We start from the raw sequence: 19,122 nt of genomic DNA, 5'->3' as shown, positions 1-19,122 counted from the left end.
CTAGGTCTTTAAAACAATCTCTCTACACCTGGTGCTCAGTACAGCGTGCGCTCAATAAAGCCTTAATGTATTAACAGTGAAGAATTATTAACTAAAAATGCGGAAAACAGAATAATGCGATACGGTCTCGCACAGAATTATACAAATGAATTATAAAGAAAGCAAAAGAAGCAAATAAGTGATCAAGAACAACTGTTTCAATTACAATGTTTAAAAAACAGAAGAGCATGAAAAATATGTCTGTTTAGGGGTGAAAGAAAAATCCACATTCGCTTTCTTCTGAATTTTGAATGCTTCTGAAGGGTACCTTGTGAGCTAATAAATGGGTATTATATACTTTTCTGCATCAATATTTACATCCACAAATTTAGAAATATAAAAAGGGAGAGATACAAACTTTCTCAGTCTCTCCTTTCTCTGCGACAGAAATCTATCGAGAGACAAATCAGAAATAAACCTTCCCAATTCCCTTCTTTCTTTCTGCTTCACAGTAATAATAGAAAACAAAGATACCTTTACAGGTATATCCTGAATAACCTAAACGGTGGCCACTCGCGTCATAGATAAAACGGAGTTCTGGGACCTCAGGCAGAACACAGAAACGGAGGCGAGTAATGTTCACAATGTAACTGACAGCTTCTTGTAGATCCAAGGCCCCTCCTCAGTAAAAGCACAGTCATCTCACAGGCAGTAACAAACGTGTAAAACGGTGGCTTAAAACAAAAATCTTAAAACTTTATCCCCTTCCGCAACAGGGATTCTACAAATGCTCTATTTCCGGCTCAAGTGCCGGAGCACATCTCTCCTCACTTGAGAGCTACGACGGACAGGCAGTGCCTCTGAAGGCGGAGATACATCTTCCGAAGTGACCCTACCACACAGACGAGTGCTTCTTCCAGAGGCTTTAAATGCTTTTTAGAAACATTTTATACTTTTGCCTTAAAAGTACGTACCACGTTCATATGGTGCAAAATTCAAAAGGCACAAAAAGGACATGGTGAACCGCACCCTTCCCCACCTGGCCCCTGCCTAGTCCTTCCCCACCCAGAAGCAAATCTTCAGAGTCTATTTTGTGCGTATATAATTATACCTCCCGATACTCACGTTCTTCTTTCTCCTGGCTTGCACAAGCGTTAGAATACCATTTGGGGTTACCAAACGGAATATGCAACATCCAGTCAAATGTCCAACATTTGGGACGCACTTAAAATAGATCACTCTGAGCAAAGCTTGAGAATGTTTTTCAGGACACTTTTGGTGTCACTGCACAGCATGTCTACACATCCAGGCCTGCTTCTGCCTCTGGGCAGCTGGGTGGACGACGGCCTGGGGCGTCTCTTGGCCGCCCGCTTGCGAACGGAGGGCGGGGGACTCACGCGTTTAAGGAGTGCTGACCAGCGCTTCCGTGTCCCAGGCGCCGCGTGGACGCCAGAGGTCTGCGGTGAGAAAGTAAGCTCATGTCCTCTCCCAGAGAGCTTACGTTCACTTACGTTTTAGCGAACCAGTACAACAGGGAAGAAACTGTTTTCGGTACATACCAGGTAAAAGAGGAAACGTATGTCTCTCTATTTGCTCCATTCTTTTACAGTGTGAAAGTAACCAACACGTGAAAACATTAAGGAATCCTTTTCAGGAATAAAATAACAACAGAAACTTGTCTTACTCTACTTTATGTACTATATCAAAATAGGTACTAAATATCCCTTGTTTCCATTTTTCTTTAAAAGAATAAAAAACTAAAACTCCAAGTTTGGTTAATATCCAATAAAAACCTGTATGATCAGTTTGGAGAAAATTCAACAAACTGATATAAGATGCTGAAAGGCTGAGTCAACTTTATATACGAGAAAGTTTTGATTGTTACATCGACATGTAAAAAATGACACTTGAAATATAAAAACAGACAAAGGAAGTATTTCCATGTACTATTTAAGATGATAGACTCTAATGCACAAAATCTGAGAAACAAGTTCCAAGTAAGAAGGTCCAGCTGTGCCAGCCAGAAATGATCTCAAGCAGGAGAGCAAGCCGAGGCCGAGGACACCCTAAACCTGCTCACGATGGCAGCGAGCGCCTCGCGAGAACGATACAGACAAGAGCGGCACTAAGTGGGTGGCGGCCTCTTCCTCCTCAGCCTCCTGGCGTCACCGGACACGTGGCCCCGATCGGCGCTCCCTCCCCCATCCACCACCCCCATTTCTCCTTCTGTCCTCCTCCCCCACCCCCGTCCGCACCTCCTCCCCCCCGTGTCTCCCCCTCTTCCTCCTGGGGGCGCACAGGGTCGAAGGACAGGAAAACAGCTCTCTCCCTCCTTTCGTGCAAATTCTCACTTAAAACTTAGCCTGAACAAAGACTCCGGACATTTCTGCAAAATAAGCTGCTATTAAATGAAATGAATCCTGGATACGGAAGAGTTAGCTAGATAGAGATAAAATGAAAGTACATTAAACTCTTAAGAAAAGTTATTTATATTAACTGAAAAGCCAACACATCCAGCATCTGGTCAGTTACCGCTGTTCTGCCCGTGAGGTCGTCAGTGCTCGAGATGAGACAGTAGCAGGAAGCGCAGCATCCCCTTTGGAAGCAGCATCCCCTTTGGAAGCACGCCAGCCGTAGCAGGCAAAGCGACCCCTTCTCCCTGGGGTGCGCACACACGCGCAGGACCCGGGTGAAGGCAGCAGCGGCGGACAGAGGCCACGCAGACGCGTGCAGGGGAGAGGAGAGGGTGAGCTGCAGGGAGGCGACTGTCCAGGGGGAAAGGCACGTCCTGCCCCAGCCCTGGGCTGGAGGACACGGCAGCCGTGCTCCGCGCGGCGTGGGCACATTGCTGAGGGGGACACTGAGTTGACAGGGAGTCCCCGAGCAGCAGGGGAGCAGCCGTCTGTCCATGACAGGGAGACCCACCCCGCTCCTTCCCTGCAGAGCACAGCCCAACCCAGAGCAAGGGACAAAAACGACTTCTACCCCCGTCCCTCCAAAAGACAGTGGAAGCACCCGCCCACATCTCAAAAGCCTCCAACGACACCTACAGGACCTCGGCCCAACCCCGAGGACACGTGCTTGGCTGACAACGTGTCCAGGGAAACAGTCTCTCGTGACAAGTCAGCATCCACGAACACAGGGAAACTAGGTCCATTTCACTCTGCGTGACCGAGCCCGGTCAGCAACGACACCTTAAGAAGACAGCGTCACCTGGTGAAGAGAACAGCTCTGGAGTGAGACAGACCCCGGCCGGCCGGGCCTCCACGCCCGCCCCCCCCCCCCCCCGCCCCCCGTCACCTGCGAGTGCAGCGCGGAGCTGAACTTCAGGCACCTGCGGAGCGCTGCAGCTCTCCAGCAGGCAGCCCAGGCGCTCGGGCGCGTCAGACTGACGGGGGCCCCGGCTGCCCAGCTATACGGACCACGAGTCTCTCTGGAAGCCACCTGAGTCACCTGTGTACCTACTGCGCAGCCTAAAGCAGCAGCTCGGTAAACGCTGTCTAGAGTAGCAGAGGGCCGCGAAGGAGGCCGTGTTTTAACAAGTATCTGATAGGTGCCGTCGCCAGTCCTGGGTAACCAGTAGGACACAGCCAGCGTTTATCTCGGATCCATCAGTTTCTTACACCGACAAAAAATTTCCCTATGTCTTATTACCCGGGAGGCCGTAAGGATGAAGCAAGCCGTCAAAACGCCAATTCTCACTAGAATCTACGTTCCCACGGTCAGGGGCTTAACCTGTTTTGCTGGTGTTCTCCTATCTCCAAGGTCCAGAACAGTGTCTGACACATAGTAAGCATTCAATAAGTACTTGTCAAAGAAATAAATGGATGAATTCTCATCCTGTCTCTGCTACCCACCCAAGTCAACTTTCCACTATTCATGTGAAAATTATCCTATGTCAGCTGCTATTTATCAACTCTCTCTGGGTTAATATTCCTATTTTCAAAAATTTCAGTTTGGGAGAAAACAGTCATTAGCTTCTAGCACGTAATGCAAAATCTTGAATGGCAGACCCAAGGCCCAAAGATGATCCTAAAAACTTCTAAGTTCAAAAACAGATGGCTGTCTTCCAGCCGCCGATCACTGCCTCGGACCACTGAGCACCAAACCCTCACCACTAATCATGTCTGCAAACCACTGTGAGGACACCAAAGTTTCATGAACTTTTCAGCCGGAGAACTGAGAGACAAGGCAACACTCCCATCTTCCTCATAAACAGCTCATCAATTTAAAAAAACCTTCAAACATAATTAAGCATAAACGCTACTACTTGCAGCACACGGCCACGGACTAATTACAGAGCATCAGCCAAAACAACAGCATTTTCCCTGTGTCAATATAACACGACCCAGCTGTGCCATGGAGACCACTGGACCACAGGTGCCACATCTAATCATTAGTTATAATCTTGTAAACAAAAATCAATACTCAGGAATCAAAGAGAAAAACATAACTGCCGCCCAAGGAAACACAGATTATCTACATAACCAGTCTGTTTTTAGCTAACTTTTTCTATAATTACTTACTGAGCTCTATTTAAAAAGCAGTTCTGGGTGGGAGGGACAATACTCTGTTCTTCACAGCATTTTACAATAAAGGTCACATACCATCATTTTAACCAAATAAATAAGAAATGATACAGTTCAGCTGAACGGTAAACAAACGTGTCACACATATATTAAATATGCGTACAAATACGTACACTACATACGATGCGTGTGCATAAAACATTTCCTTAAGAATGTCAATGTATTTCTCTACCTGATGGCTAAGTTATAACAACAGCTTTAGCTTAAGAGAGCCCAACAAACGCAATATTTAGAAGGCTAACATGAACACAAACTTAGTCTATTATAATTTTAAAACTAAGCAAATATCGCTCCTCTTACAGGTGGACTTCTTAGATGTAATTAAATTTAGATATTCTTTTGACACTGTTCATACATGAAGCAACAGTGTGATAAATACACACACACCTGCCTCCATGACGTCTGTCCCAAGAGGACTACATTTCAGTTTCTCATTTTTAGTAGTTAAGTATTTTACAGGGTTATTTTGGAAAAAAAAATTAAAAGGGAGTAAATCATTTAAACTTCTTAAATTCTCTATATTCACTATTTAAAATTTTGTTTTTCGGTATTCATTTCTGTGCACGTGAAGTTTATTTTTAATGCATATACATATTTTAATGCATATACATATGAATATACATATCCTATAACCTTAATTAAGGGTTTTTGTTTTTTTAATGAATACCATCTTATGATGGTTACTTTTTTAAATAGATGATCTTAAAAAAGGTTGTCAGTCAAAAGAAAGACCAATTAAAATAACATTCATTAAAAAGAATAACATGTAAAGCTGAGAATGTACATTGGTAACACCTCTCACCTGGGCTCAGCTCTACGAGGTAGGGCAGTTTCTCCGGCGGGAGCACAGCGCCATAGCCAGACCCATCAACTCGCTCCTTCCCATGCAGCGGCTTCCCATCCATGTGCTTCTGGCTTTTCTTTGGGATGTAGTCTGGTGGCCTCCTCTTCAGCTGAAAGACTAAAATCCCTAGAACAGTAACACTGTAAATTAGCAACCAGACTCAAGTGAGTGTAGACGGCCAGCTGACTGGCAATCAACTGTTCAAAGATTTATCAAGAAAATGTAATTTAATAACATCTCCCAGGGAATAATTAAGCAAAAGCTTTACCCAATTTACACTTTCCCTAAACAGAGGAAATACTAGTCTCTTGACATGTTCTTGAAAACTCTAGCAAGCAATTTCCAAAAATTATTTTAAATCAATCGCCTCCCAAGCATATCACATGCATGAAAGACAACACTCCAGTTTCAGAATAAATGAATGTTTCTATTGGTAAAGAACCCTATGATCAATAAATACACTCATACACACATGTAATAACACATGCGCACACAAATACACATGCATTCTTAGTGAACCTGATTTTATTTAATTCAATTGAATTAACTCAGAATTCAAAGCAATCTGACTTTAATAAAGTTTAGCTTTATACTGTCGAGAAAAGGTACTAAGCAAGTGTATGTTTAAAACTCGCAATCTACACTCAAATATGACTGGCAGTCAGTTTTTATGTCTTTATTAATGCAAAGGCCCTCCACGGAGCAACAGGTAGCTTAAGATGTGTATCTGAAAGCAACAAAACTCTATTTCAAAAAAAACATACCTTTAAACCCTCACTGCTTTGACGTAATTAGGAGAAATCGTTTCGATAGTGAAAAGTCTGGATTCATTATATGAAATGACTAAATTACTAGACGGTATTTAGGGTTGAAGGCTATTTTCCCTATCACAACAAATCTGGCCAAACATCACCAGTCCATCTGGTCAGCAGGGAAAGGATCCCGCTGCCGACAGACACCCATCTCCCACGTCCTGACACGGTGCTGAAGTCCAGCTTCTTCAGGACACGGTACTCCTGCTGCCACAAAACGGTCTGTGCCAGGTCTCCCACTAGACCCACCAGCAGAGAGCGGCCCTCAGGATGTGGGGACCCCCTAGGAACCACCCAGCAAGTCCAAGAAGGGGGCAGAAACCTGCACAGCAAACAGCCCTCAAAAGGCTCCGCCACGCGCACCGTCCTACACCTTCCAGTAAGTTAAACGACTAATATTTCAAGTCGGAGTGTAACGCATCACAGCGGTAATTCTTTGACAAGTAAGACTACTCTTCACCTCTGTCATTCGGCCACTCCCTGAAGATCTGTAAAGGGCACTCATCATCACCAAGGATAACTTCCTCAGCAGCTTTCTCGTCAGAACGCTGGGCCCCAGGAGGGAGCATCACCTGGGAGGGAATAACAGTGAACTGTGACGACACCCAAAAAGTGAATTAGCAGCTATTTAAAAGAAAGAATGTATTGTTTTTGAGGAAATAAAAAAGTCACTGTAGATAGAACTGAATGGGTCAAACACAATGAACAATTCTCAAAAACACTGACAGAAGTGAAGGAAAACAGTTTCCAATTAAAAGCCTGGCCAGCCGGCCGGACCGTCTTCATTCACCTGCTGCTCTGCGCCCTGCTCCCCGGCCCATCTAGCCTGAGTCTGCTTTCTGACAAACTCTCTTTTGGAAAGACTGCACGCGACAGTCAACCTGTGCGTAATTCCTTCGGGAAAGGTGACTGCAGGACCCACCTTTCATAACCAAACGTTTTAATGTGGTCGTTTCATCTAACATGAAACCTTTTAGGGTACAATCATCACATAACACCACAAGAGATTTAGCTTTCTTTTTCTTGTAGAAAATTCGTTTTTATGATTAAATTTTAATCAGATCATTTAGATGTATTACTGGGCCGTTCATTCAACAAACGCTTCAAGATACTGCATTCACCACACTCAAAAATCTGTAACACTGGATTACTCTTTATTCTATGTTTTTACAGCAAACTTCTCAATCATTCGAGAAAACCCTCTGTAACACAGAGAACGGAACCAGCGGCCGCAGGGCTCTGTCTCCGACCCCCCGCTGACTTCTGCCCCACCGCTCGCACCAACCAAAACACGGTTACAGAAAACAGGAGAAGCCAGGCACTGGCACCTGAGAATTATTTTCAGCCTGGAGTTCCTGTAATAACGTCACCCTAATAGGCCTCACTCCCAATTAGATCATCGTGTGCATAGACCAGATGGGTTAGACTTCCACAGAACTGTAAAACTTCGCTCCGCACTGCTGCAAATTACCCTAAAAAGACAAGTTTATTACAACACACCCTTATGCTAAAGTAACCAACCTTTCCTCACAGCGTCTTGTATTACATGCAGTATAGTGGGCTTGGAACACACACTGCTTCAGGATCTGACCCTCACTCATCTCTTTAAGTCGCAGTCTTTGTCACGTATCCTCATAGATCCAGTCACACAGAACTTCTCCGAATTCTCGACTGGGCCACGAAACCTCATGCTTCCACGATCCCTTGTGCCTCAAAGGCCCGTCCCCAGCTTTCGCGTCTAGCTAGCGTGCCCTCTCACCTCTCAGCCCAAGTACAACTCCTCCAGGGAGCCTTCTCTGACCTCCGTTCTAATTTCAAGCTCCTTGCCTGTATTTCTTTCTCGGACTCTCTGTCTCCCTTTACTGTAACCTCTTTTGAAGGCAGCTCTTATTTTTGCATCCCAGCACAGTTATCTAACAAATAAGAGGAACCTACATATTTATTGAATAATTCACTGAATAGGTATAATAGATGGATGAAAGAGCTACATATTACATGATGGATGAGATGGCAAGGAAACAAAGGATTTCTATCTCAAGGCCAAAACAATAATCAACTCCTAATTTATCCTGCCTGAAGCTTGCGAAAGAAAATGCACAAGAACAGAGAAGAACGAAAACCAAAACTAGGCGACCCTCAAAAGAAATCATCAAGTGATCTCAAAAGGGACCGTCAGCAAAAGCCCCTGGTTAAGGTGTTCTTTCACTTTCTGATTTTCATCAGTAAAAATACGGCAGAAATTAAAGAAAGGAAAAAAATGTTATAAAGTTCACTACCACATATCCTATCAAATGCACCTTTATGGAACTGAGAATTATTTAATAGATTTATATACACTTAAAAGTTAACACTGCCCTGGCGAACACCTGAGCAATCCCAAGTGTTCGGCAGTGGTAGCTAAGCTCCCGCCCTTGGGCTCACAGCCTAACAGGGACCCAGCTGGAAAAGGGTCAGCCCTCTGTTTAGCAATGCAGACCCTATTTATACCGCTGTCTTACTGGTTTTATCCTAAGGACACTTTTTACAGCAGTTATTAACCAAAACTATGAGGAACGTGTATCAAAATCTACCATTGATCCAAGGACACAATTATTCTTTAGGTGTAAATATATTTTCCATACATACACTAATGCTTGCTCCATACTGCTATTTCTCCCAAGCAGGAAAGCAACGAAGCCAGCATGACAACAGGGTCCCCCTGTTTCAAACTCACCTGCAGGAGGAAAACGCCCAGCGTGGCCTGAATCTCAGGTTCTTTCCCTTTGGAGAGAATGCGTGATTATCCCGATGACCTATCCTCCCAACCTCGCCCTCCCAGCCCCTCCCTCCCCACAGTAAGGCGGGTTTTCAGTCTCTTTCTAATAAGACCAAAAGAAAGAAAAGGCGCAGCAAAAAACAAATACTCATGAGCATCCGTCTATCTTCCTCCACCCTACAATGAAATGAGCTTTGCTGTACTTCTTTCTGATTCTAAATAACACAGGCTCAACGTAAAAAACTCAAATACAGAAAAGCATAAGAGGAGGGGGAAAAAAATCTGTGAGACAATAAGTATATTTTCCTGATCATGCTTTCTATAATTATGCATTTGTTTTTTACATAAGAAGGTGCATGGCCTGATCACATGTAACATTTTAAAGTCTCCTGTTCCTCTCCCTCCCCTCATGTAGGTAGTTAAGCTGGTGTGTATCCTTCCTATGCATGTACCTTCCTTGGTGCTCACGTATACATACACACAGAATTTTGTTGTTTGGTTTGATTGTATGGTGACTGTTTTTCCAAAAATAGGGTATTGTATAAAATGTAAATACGTCTAAGTCAACTGGTATTGGTCTAACTCAAAATGTTTCATAATGACAAGGTATTCAAAGTATTCCTTAAGTGATGAGTATTTACTTTATTGCTATAACACACAACACTGGGGAAAAAAGTTTTTACAGAAATACACTCAGGAATTTACCATTTGTTTATTTTGACGTTATAACTAATATTTACCACCGTACTTCTAAAGAATATTTTCCATCTCAGACATCACCTCCGCTCTGAAACAGGTGCCGCAGAGGATGGCCACACAGCGATCCCCCAGACGCTCCTTCCCAGTCGCCGGGGACTCCCTTCTGCTGTGCTAGAGCCTGTTCTGCGATACCCTGTTCTTCTCTTTCTTGGCCTACGCCACGATTTTGCTGGAGAATGTCCTTCAGCACCTTACTGAGAGAGGCTGCGCGGGTGGTAGATTTTTGCCGTGTGTGTCTTAAAACGTCTTTATTCCAGCCGCCCAGCGCCTGACCCAGGGTATGGCTAGAGGTCGGTTCCCTCTGCATCAGGAAGCGCCGCCTCCCTGAATTCCAGAGTCCACGGCTACTGCTGAAGTGACGGCTGCAACTGTGTCCCCCAACCCTTTATACAAGCCCTGCGCCTTCTTCTTTGCGATCATTACCCTCTCTTTTTCTCTAGTTTCCTGCACTTTCACTACACCCTGGTTTGGGCCTTTTTCAAAGCAACTGTCCCATTAGTTAGTGGGCCTTTTCAACCTAGAGACTCGAATCCTTCAGTCCTGGGAGATGTTCTAGCATTGCTTCTTTGGTAACGTCTATCTCTCCATTTCCTGTTGCTTTTTCTACCTGGTCCTCCTTGGGCTAAATTTTAAGATATTCTGCACCGATAATCTAAATTCCCGAGCCCCTCTCTTTTTGTCCTCCGGCAGATTTCCTCCACTTGCTCTTTCATCCCTCCACTGACATTCTGCCCCCACCCCTCATTTACCTGGGCTTTTCAATCCCCAGGAGCCCCCCGCATGCTCCTCCTCACTGCGCTCCGGATGCGCCATCCGCCGAGTCTCTTAGCTCTCCCACACTTCCATCTGCTTTGTCTCTTGTATCTCCGGGTTCTCTGATCTGTCTGTGTTGGTCTGTCTTTCATTTTAGAGGCATTTGCAAATGTCTACTGAGTCTGGGCCGTCCACTCACACTGACAGCGAGTCACAGGAAAGCTGACGGTAACGGCGAGGACGGCTGCTGGACCAGACGTCCAAAGGTCAGTTTCCATACAGGTCTTTCTTCTCTGACCAGAAAGTGCCTTCTGGGAGGAATCCTTCAATCTTCTGGGTACAGCCTTCCCCTCCATCCTCCTGCTTGTGGTAAAGACCCTGCTACGCCAGTTACCCCCAAAGCCAAGGCCTCCTCCCCCATCGGTTTTACTCTGGCCTTCGGATGGAGAGACGACGCAGTAGCTGGATGGGAAGGCAGTCTGCTGGAGGCTACTACTGCTTATAAAAACTTTCCACCCAATTTGTTTTCAGCCCAATTTTCAATGCCGCCTCAGAACGTGCTAGAGCCCCTCATGCCTGAGTCCGCTAGGGGCTGGGAGACAGGCAGCTGCGCGCTTCCCCTCGGCCGGCCCCCTCTGCAGGTCCAGCAACTTAGATACTAACCCGCCCGCTTCTTCAGACTCTCATCTACAACTGCTCTGCCGACCCTTCGCTCACTCTCTCTGTTCTCGTGCACTCCCAAAGGGCTTTATCCTTTGTTGCCATCTCAGTGGAATCAAAACGTCTGTTTTCTCACCTATTTTCAGATGAAAATTGGGCTTTATTCATAAAATTACACATCTGCCAAATGGTTTTGCCAACTGAATATAAAGTCTCAGCTTTTCAGCAAAAAGAAAAAAGCCATAAAACTCAAGCAAGATCTTTTATTTAATTCTCTCTGTAGCAGCACTAGGAACCACTGCTGAGAGCTTACAGAAGACCACTCACTCTGTCCACAGCCTGGAAAACTGAACACTGTTAGCATTTGGATTCATCTACAGAGTTAATGCAAACCCAGTCACAACTCCAGCAGGTTTTATGTCGAAACTGATAAGTTGATTCTAAAATTTATTTGTAAATGCAAATAACCTAGAATAACCAAAGCAATTTTTAAAAGCAAAAGGAGAAAGCAAAATTGGGACTTTATATGATTTTTAAGACTCACCATAAATCCACAGTAATCAGTCTGGTGTTGGTGAAAAGATGTAAGATATATAAATGAAACAGAATAGATTCCAGAAATAGAACCAAACATATATGGCCAACTGATTTTCAACAAGGTGCCAAGGCACTCAGTGGGAGAAAATAAAAGTCTTTTTTTCTGTATCTGTACAGAAGAAAATGAGCATCGACCCTAATCTCACACCATACACAAATGTCACCTTGAAATGGAACACACAGACCCAAATGTAAGACCTAAAACTATGAAACTTCTAAAGTAAAATACAGGTACAAGTGTCTGCAGCCTTGGAGGAAGCAAATTCTCACACAGAAAGTACAGAGCACTAAAAAGTTAACAAGCTGGACTTCAACAAAATAATAAATTGTTACTCACTGAAAGATACCATTTTAAAAATGAAAAGACAAGCCAAGCCACAGACTGGGAAAAAAATATTCACAGTACATGTATCATACATAGGACTTGACATGTATATAGATAATCAGGGAAACTCAAATTTCTTCCACAATGAGATACAACTACACCCATCAGAATGCCTAATAGTTAAAATGACTGACCAAACCAAGCATGGGTGAGGGGCAGAGCAACGGCATCTCATATGACTGTGGGGATGCAAATGGTATACTCAGGTTGGAAAGAGTTTCTTTAACAGTTACACATATGCCTCCTACGAAGCCGTTCACTTGAGTATTTACTCAAGAAAAAAAGTACTTCTATGAGAAGACCTGCACGTGTGTGCTCACAGCAGTTTTACTGTAAGAGCCCAAAACTGAGAACTGGAAACAACGCAAATTCTAACAGGTAAGTGGATGAACAAAGTGTGACATATCCATACAACGAAACACAAAAATACAAAGAGGCGTAAGGAAACTTCTGAAGGTGAAGGAAATGTCCACTGTGCTGACAGGCCCAAACCGATGGTATTATAAACTTTAAATACATGTAATACATTGTACTTTAATTATTTCTCAATAATCTTGGCGAGGGCAAGAACTAAAACAAGTAACCACACTTTCATTATTTAATAATCAATTGCTAAGATGAGAGAAAGAAGGACATCTTCTTAAAAAAATCTACTTCCAATGAGATTTTGACAGAGAAATAATGGGTATAAAGAAGTTATTAGATACTTGTGACTGACTTAAAGGTTAATAATTTTCCAAAAAGTTTGTCTTAGAAGAGAAAATCTGCTTGATTTTACTTAGTGTCACCAATTCAACTCTGAGGCATAAAATTTCACTGTACTTCTTGAGTACTAGGGTCAAAGATACACCCTTTATCTCCAAGAAATTACGGATGACTACTAAACCTACCAGCCAAATGTCGGTTAATGATGAATAGCAAACCAAGATTTATTTAAAGTTGGGTCGTTACGACACATCTTAGTAAAAACCCTAAGAAAAAAATCATTAAGGCAGATTTTACTAAAATAAAATTGTTACCTATATATATGCAAAACAAAAACTGGAAGGATATACATCAAAATGTTAATAGCGCTTATCCTTTGGTATTAGAACGACAGAGGATTTTCTTCAGTTTGCCTTTTTATACTTTTCTTAGTTTACAGCAGGAACGCAGATTACTTTTGTAATGGAAAGGAGAATGTTGTTTCTTACATATATTTACACGTGGTTTCGTTTTAGCAGATTCTAAGTGATACAGTGTGGAGAAGTTCAGCCTAAGTCTAACTTCATTTAAAGAATATCTTTCCATTTAAATGCAAAGTTCTAGCACGTGTGATGTGGGTAAGTACGGGCGCGGCAGGTACTCACGCGGGCAATGCAGTAATCCTTCGGGTTTTCCTTCTCCAGGCCGTACTTCTCCAGAGCTTCAGCCACAGCGAGGCCTGCAGGGTCGGTGGTAGACAGCAGGATCGTCTTGTAGGGAATATTTGGTTTTAAACTATCTGCATAAATCCTCAGTGTCCCACCTGCAAAAAACAGTGGCATCTCTGATCACAACTTTTGGTCCGATACCAGAGATCTGTCTACGAATTCCATCCCCGCTTCCTGGCAGGTGACACACACCGGCAGGGACGTGCCGACCCAGTGATCCTGTGCTAGACTAGGCTGTTTCTGTCCTCCCTTCGAGCCCGTGCAGTTTTTATAATGACGAGCTGATTTCCACTGTGGGGAAAGGACAGAAAGGGAAGAAACCCCGGAGTTTCTTCCAAGTGCTGCTCCTGCTTTGACTGCCTTCTCACTTCCTTACCTACACAGCGTTAGACATCTACTTTCCCCACTTCCGCTACTTCCTGACCAACAATCTGAAACTTAAAAACCCCGAACAGTATTAATCCCACTAAATAACCCAGTTTTTTCAAAAAGTGAACCAGAAATCAGGATGCTTCAGGTGCTGGAGTCCAAAGACATTTCATAAGGACCTGTCACCAAAGCACTGGGCTCTATTTACATTTCCAGGTACTGCAAACCAGAATGTCATTTCTAGCTGTGAACTCATTTGGGAGGAAAAAAAAGTCAACTAGAGCAGAGCAATTTGGATCCTTAGCTTTTCTTTTTGTCTGCATATTTCTTTTTAATGCAATCCTACATATGCTATATTACTGACATTTTTGGTGTCATAATTTGCTTTTTACTTATGATCTAAGATTTTTAAGTCCTAAAATCTTAAGTCTAGCTGAAAGACTACTGGGGGTAGGTAGGCAACTCAGGCAAGATGCCACATCCCCATGCTACGTGGGACCTCGGGGAGGCTTCCCGACTTCCTTTGCTCACCTCTACGTTAAAGAGCTAGATTAAACATCTCTGGATCTCTTGGAGCAAATTCTACATCCATGACTCCTTTTTGCCTCTTCTGAATTCTAATGCAGTTATTCTGGCTACTGAATGTTTCTCACACCCTCTTTTTCAACAAGTCTGGCACACACTGCGTTACGACAACTTGACTACAATAAAATAACGCTGGTCTTTTAAGAATAATCAGTAATGACACGGGGAGGGGGAAGGGTAAGCTGGGACGAAGTGAGAGAGAGGCATGGACATATATACACTACCAAACGTAAGGTAGATAGCTAGCGGGAAGCAGCCGCGTGGCACAGGGAGATCAGCTCGGTGCTTTGTGACCGCCTAGGGGGGTGGGATAGGGAGGGTGGGAGGGAGGGAGACGCAAGAGGGAAGAGATATGGGAACATATGTATATGGATAACTGATTCACTTTGTTATGAAGCAGAAACTAACACACCATTGTAAAGCAATTATACTCCAATAAAGATGCTTAAAAAAAGAAAAAAAAAAAAAAGAAGAAGAACCAGCAAGCCCAGGCTGGTATTAGAACGCGGACCTGCTGACACAGGCCAGGGGTCAGGCTATCTACAAACTCACAGGGATTATAAGGTCCCCCTACACCGCCCGTCCCAACGCTGAGGACACAGCATGAGCTGGTCATCGTCCTAGGCTCCAAACAGCTTGTAACCTGATTGCAGGGTCGAAATCAGGGGGAGAAAACAAACAAGACAACAACATGAAGACATAAAATATGACATCAGAAACACAAAACGTAGGGGAGGGAAGTAAAAAATGCAGATCTTTTACAATGTGTTTGCACTTAAATGACTACTAGTTTACCACAAGTAGATATAGATCAACATATATGAAACCCATGGCGCCCACAAATCAATAAACACACAAAGACTAGAAACAAAAAAACAGAGTACCACTAAAAAAAAATCATCAAAATACAAGGGAAGAAACAGAAAGAAGGCATGAGCAGAGAAGTACAAAAACTAGCAGAGAACAAGTCCTAAAATGGCACTGAGTACGTAGCTATCAATAATCACTTCAAATGTCAATGGACTAAATGCTGCAATCAAAAACAGGAGGGCTGACTGGATAAAAAACCAGAAGCACCTATGCGCTGCTTACGAGAAACTTACTTCAGAGCTAACGACCCATACAGACTGAAAGCGAGGGGAAAGAAAAAGATATTTATTTCATGCAAGCAGAAATGACAAGAAAATGGGGGTGGCAATACTCCTATCAGACAAAACAGACTTTGGAGCAAAGTCTATAACAAAAGACAAAGACGGGCATTATGTAACGATAAAGGGATAAATACAAGAGTACTCCGTTCACACATATGCACCCTATACATGAGCTCCTAACTATATAAAGCAAATACTAGCAGACATGAAGGGAGGAACTGACAATAACACAACAGTAGAGAGGACCCAAACTCCACTGACATCCATGGACAGATTAATAAGTAACTGACTGGACACAGTCTAATTTAAGAGGTTTTTGGTTTAAAAGCATAATACCATAGTATCATCACAACAGAAATACATACCTCCCAATTTCCTAAGGAAGGGGAGATAGAAGAAAAGCTAACATTTTAAAATTCTACCATCGACTAAAATCTGTTTGTATAAATATACATTTCGGTTCTAAAATTAAGGGAGGATGATTCCCCTATTCAGAAGATGAAGAAAGCGTGGCCCACGGAACACAAGGGTCCCTACTGGAACCCAGCTCCAGAGTCCGTGTCCTAGCACTCCACAGCTCCAAGACTGTTCACAAGAAAACTGAGGCAGAAGGGCTGACTCCCAAGGGCATTCTGAGGTCAATTACACTTGGAAGACATCGAGAAAGTAAATACGTCTGAGTGTTAAAAATACTTTATGAGCTCTGGGGCCAAGGCTTGTTACAAGTTATGACTTCTGATCCGCTGTGAAGTGAGTCAGATCTCTTTAAGTACGTCATCAGAACTTGGGGAACCAACGCTCGGGCGAACAAGACAGGAAAATTACAGACTTGGCTGTTACTCTCAGGGAAACTTACCCACCCGTGACAACATTCTTCACCAACCTAAGCGCTAAGCTAACAGCCTCAGTAGGTTATAAGGATATAGTTTTCTAAGTTGTTTATTAAAAACCAACAGAACACTTGAACTTACTATATTTGGCTGCATTAATATTAACCACAGACAGCTTTTCTGCCAACAGTATCCAGTTTTTTAGGGTTTCCTAGGAGCTTGTACAGAAAAATGTTCCTTCCACTCAACCATCCCTGTAACAGACAAGCTCTACTCCAGTGGGTGTTTTGCTGTTTCTTCTCCTAATTCTCTGGAGGTTTTGTTCCTGTTTTCTTGGCCTACTTCTCAACAATGGCCGCGTATTACTGGTATACTTCCTACCTCCACCAAATCTCTGCCATGCCCATGATGTTGCATCCCAAGAACAGCTTGCTCCCAAATCTTTGTCTCCACCTGGCACCGCTGACTAGCACTCAGCCACCGAGCTGAGTGCAGCCTAAAGGCACCCCCCCCACACCACGCCGGCCCCTCCCAAGACACACAGACGAAGCCTGTCTTCTCCTCCGGATGCTCCTTCATCCAGACCCACATCCATCCTGCTCAAAGCAGGGCGGCATCCGGAAGGCCTCCTCTCCTCAGAAAACTCAGGCTGGCGCTGCTTCCCGATCATTCTCTCTTAACATTGCTCCCGCTCTTCTCTCTTCATGACCACTGTCCCCGACTGAGCTCAGAGACTCGGTCCTTCCGGGGCCACACAAGCCTTTGAAGGGGGACACCTGCTTCTGACCACAATTCCCTCAAATCAACCCTAGATTCTGCTCTCAGAGTAACCGCTCCAGATTGGAGGCCTGGGCTAAACTGAAAGCGTTCTCAATCCCTAGCTTAAAACTCTTTCAGCAGTTTGTTAACAGATCATACCAAATATTTCCATCAAAGGACCCCCAATGGCACAGGAAAATAAATAGGGATCTCTGGGGACACAGGCTGAAGTTACCTGCAAAAAGCTTCCTGCTTAGGGCTTCCCTGGTGGCGCAGTGGTTGGGAGCCTGCCTGCCGATGCAGGGGACACGGGTTCGTGCCCCGGTCCGGGAGGATCCCACATGCCACGGAGCGGCTGGGCCCGTGAGCCATGGCCGCTGAGCCTGCGCGTCCGGAGCCTGTGCTCCGCAACGGGAGAGGCCACAACAGTGAGAGGCTCGCGTTCCGCAAAAAAAAGAAAAAAAAAGCTTCCTGCTTTATCTTAACAACATATATAACGTTGCACCCTGACCACATTAAAGACATACTTTTTATAAAAAGATTTTGTTAAGTTACTTATAAAAACCGACACTCTAAGCCAGCTCTCCTTAGTCTGACTCACATACCCCTGAGCCTATACTTGAATATTCCTCAAGGGGTCACTGAGGAATAACGATGCCAGACTCCTTCCCGTGGTCGGAAGCGTGGTCAGCACGTGGCAGGTACCTCTGAGCACTCCTCTCGTCCTTCCTATAACTTTTACTACATTTCTCCTTCCTCACCTTTGTAGTTTCTCCCTCCTTCCTCCTTACTTTCTTTTTCTTGTCTTTTTCAATTCCTGATTGAACAAGACAGAATATATACAAACAGATAATCATTTAGGTCTCAAAAGCCATCTATCAAATTATTTATAGAACTAATAAGTCTCTCAGTGTCCTAGTTTTTTTGAATCACCGATACTATAATTCCCACGAAACATATAATTGAGACTCACTTCATACAGGCACTAAGGGTCAAAAGCAAACCCGTGGTGCTGGAGAGACAACCAGGTTTCAGGGCCGGCTCCCACCGTGGCTGGTGCTGTATGACACGCCACCCTAACACAAAGCTCTGGGCAAGCTCACAAGAAATGGGGTCGCCAGCAATTTCTGTCAAGTGGGCAGAATCAAGCAACCATGCATTTCAGAACCATGGTCCACAGACTACCTCGTGAATGGAGGTAAGGTAAGAGAGACCACTAGTAAAATAGAGAATAACGCTGCTCCCACGAGTATGACGCGAGTGTGAGCACAGCTTCCCCTGACAGATCCCACCTGCTGCCACATAAACATATCGGATAATAAGAGGGTCTGGATAGGGACTAACACCCTTTGACTCAGCCTTGGAGCCGAGAGAATGGGCCCACAATTAAGCAACCTTCCCAACCAAAACTGCTATAAACCCGGCTCCAGAGAAAAGCCACCAGTCCCAGCACTCAGACCTTAAAACTCGTGCGTGAGCTAGCAGGAGCGCAGCGCTACAAAAGAGCCGCAGAGGTGATGACTTACCAGGTCAGACATTTTTAGGAAAGGCTGGATCAACGATACAGCCTTCTAATACAAGGATTGTTTTTGAAACAAATGATTATGCTACTATTTTTTAACAAGTAAAACTACTTTACTTGCTGCGTATAATTACAGGTTAATTACAAATAAAAGTTTTATATCAAATAGCTAAAAATACACAAAACCAATTTATAGCTCACAGAGTAGTCATCTGTTTTAACTTCTCGTTTTAACCTTTATTTCCCTCAGAAATACAGGGTGATCTCCAGGAAACATCACAGTGGGACATGTGTACAGGATGTTGCCTTTGACTCAAGGGGTCCACAGGGACAAAAAAGCTGGACTTCTCTAAACGTACCT

General features: G+C 44.0%; 1 protein-coding gene across 12 annotated transcripts in view; it reads right to left on the bottom strand.

The window, feature by feature from the left end:
* AFDN (afadin, adherens junction formation factor) overlaps positions 1-19,122 on the bottom strand; it is a 138,168-nt gene that overhangs the window by 68,946 nt on the left and 50,100 nt on the right. For 11 of the 12 annotated variants that reach the window (XM_022561113.2, XM_030760332.2, XM_022561121.2 and 8 more), the window contains exons 6-8: positions 13,483-13,640; positions 6,685-6,796; positions 5,371-5,538 (exon numbers count right to left, since the gene is read on the bottom strand). In XM_022561113.2, the coding sequence (XP_022416821.2) occupies positions 5,371-5,538; positions 6,685-6,796; positions 13,483-13,640 (438 nt within the window). The remainder of the gene's footprint in view (positions 1-5,370; positions 5,539-6,684; positions 6,797-13,482; positions 13,641-19,122) is intronic. The other variant, XM_089922255.1, reaches the window with a different exon arrangement.

The sequence above is a fragment of the Delphinapterus leucas genome, chromosome 12, assembly GCF_059928025.1.
Source record: "Delphinapterus leucas isolate spDelLeu-1000000601 "Yukka" chromosome 12, BTC_Dleu_Yukka2, whole genome shotgun sequence".
Classification (NCBI taxonomy): Eukaryota; Metazoa; Chordata; class Mammalia; order Artiodactyla; family Monodontidae; genus Delphinapterus; species Delphinapterus leucas.
This window is presented reverse-complemented; position numbering and strand designations above follow the sequence as displayed.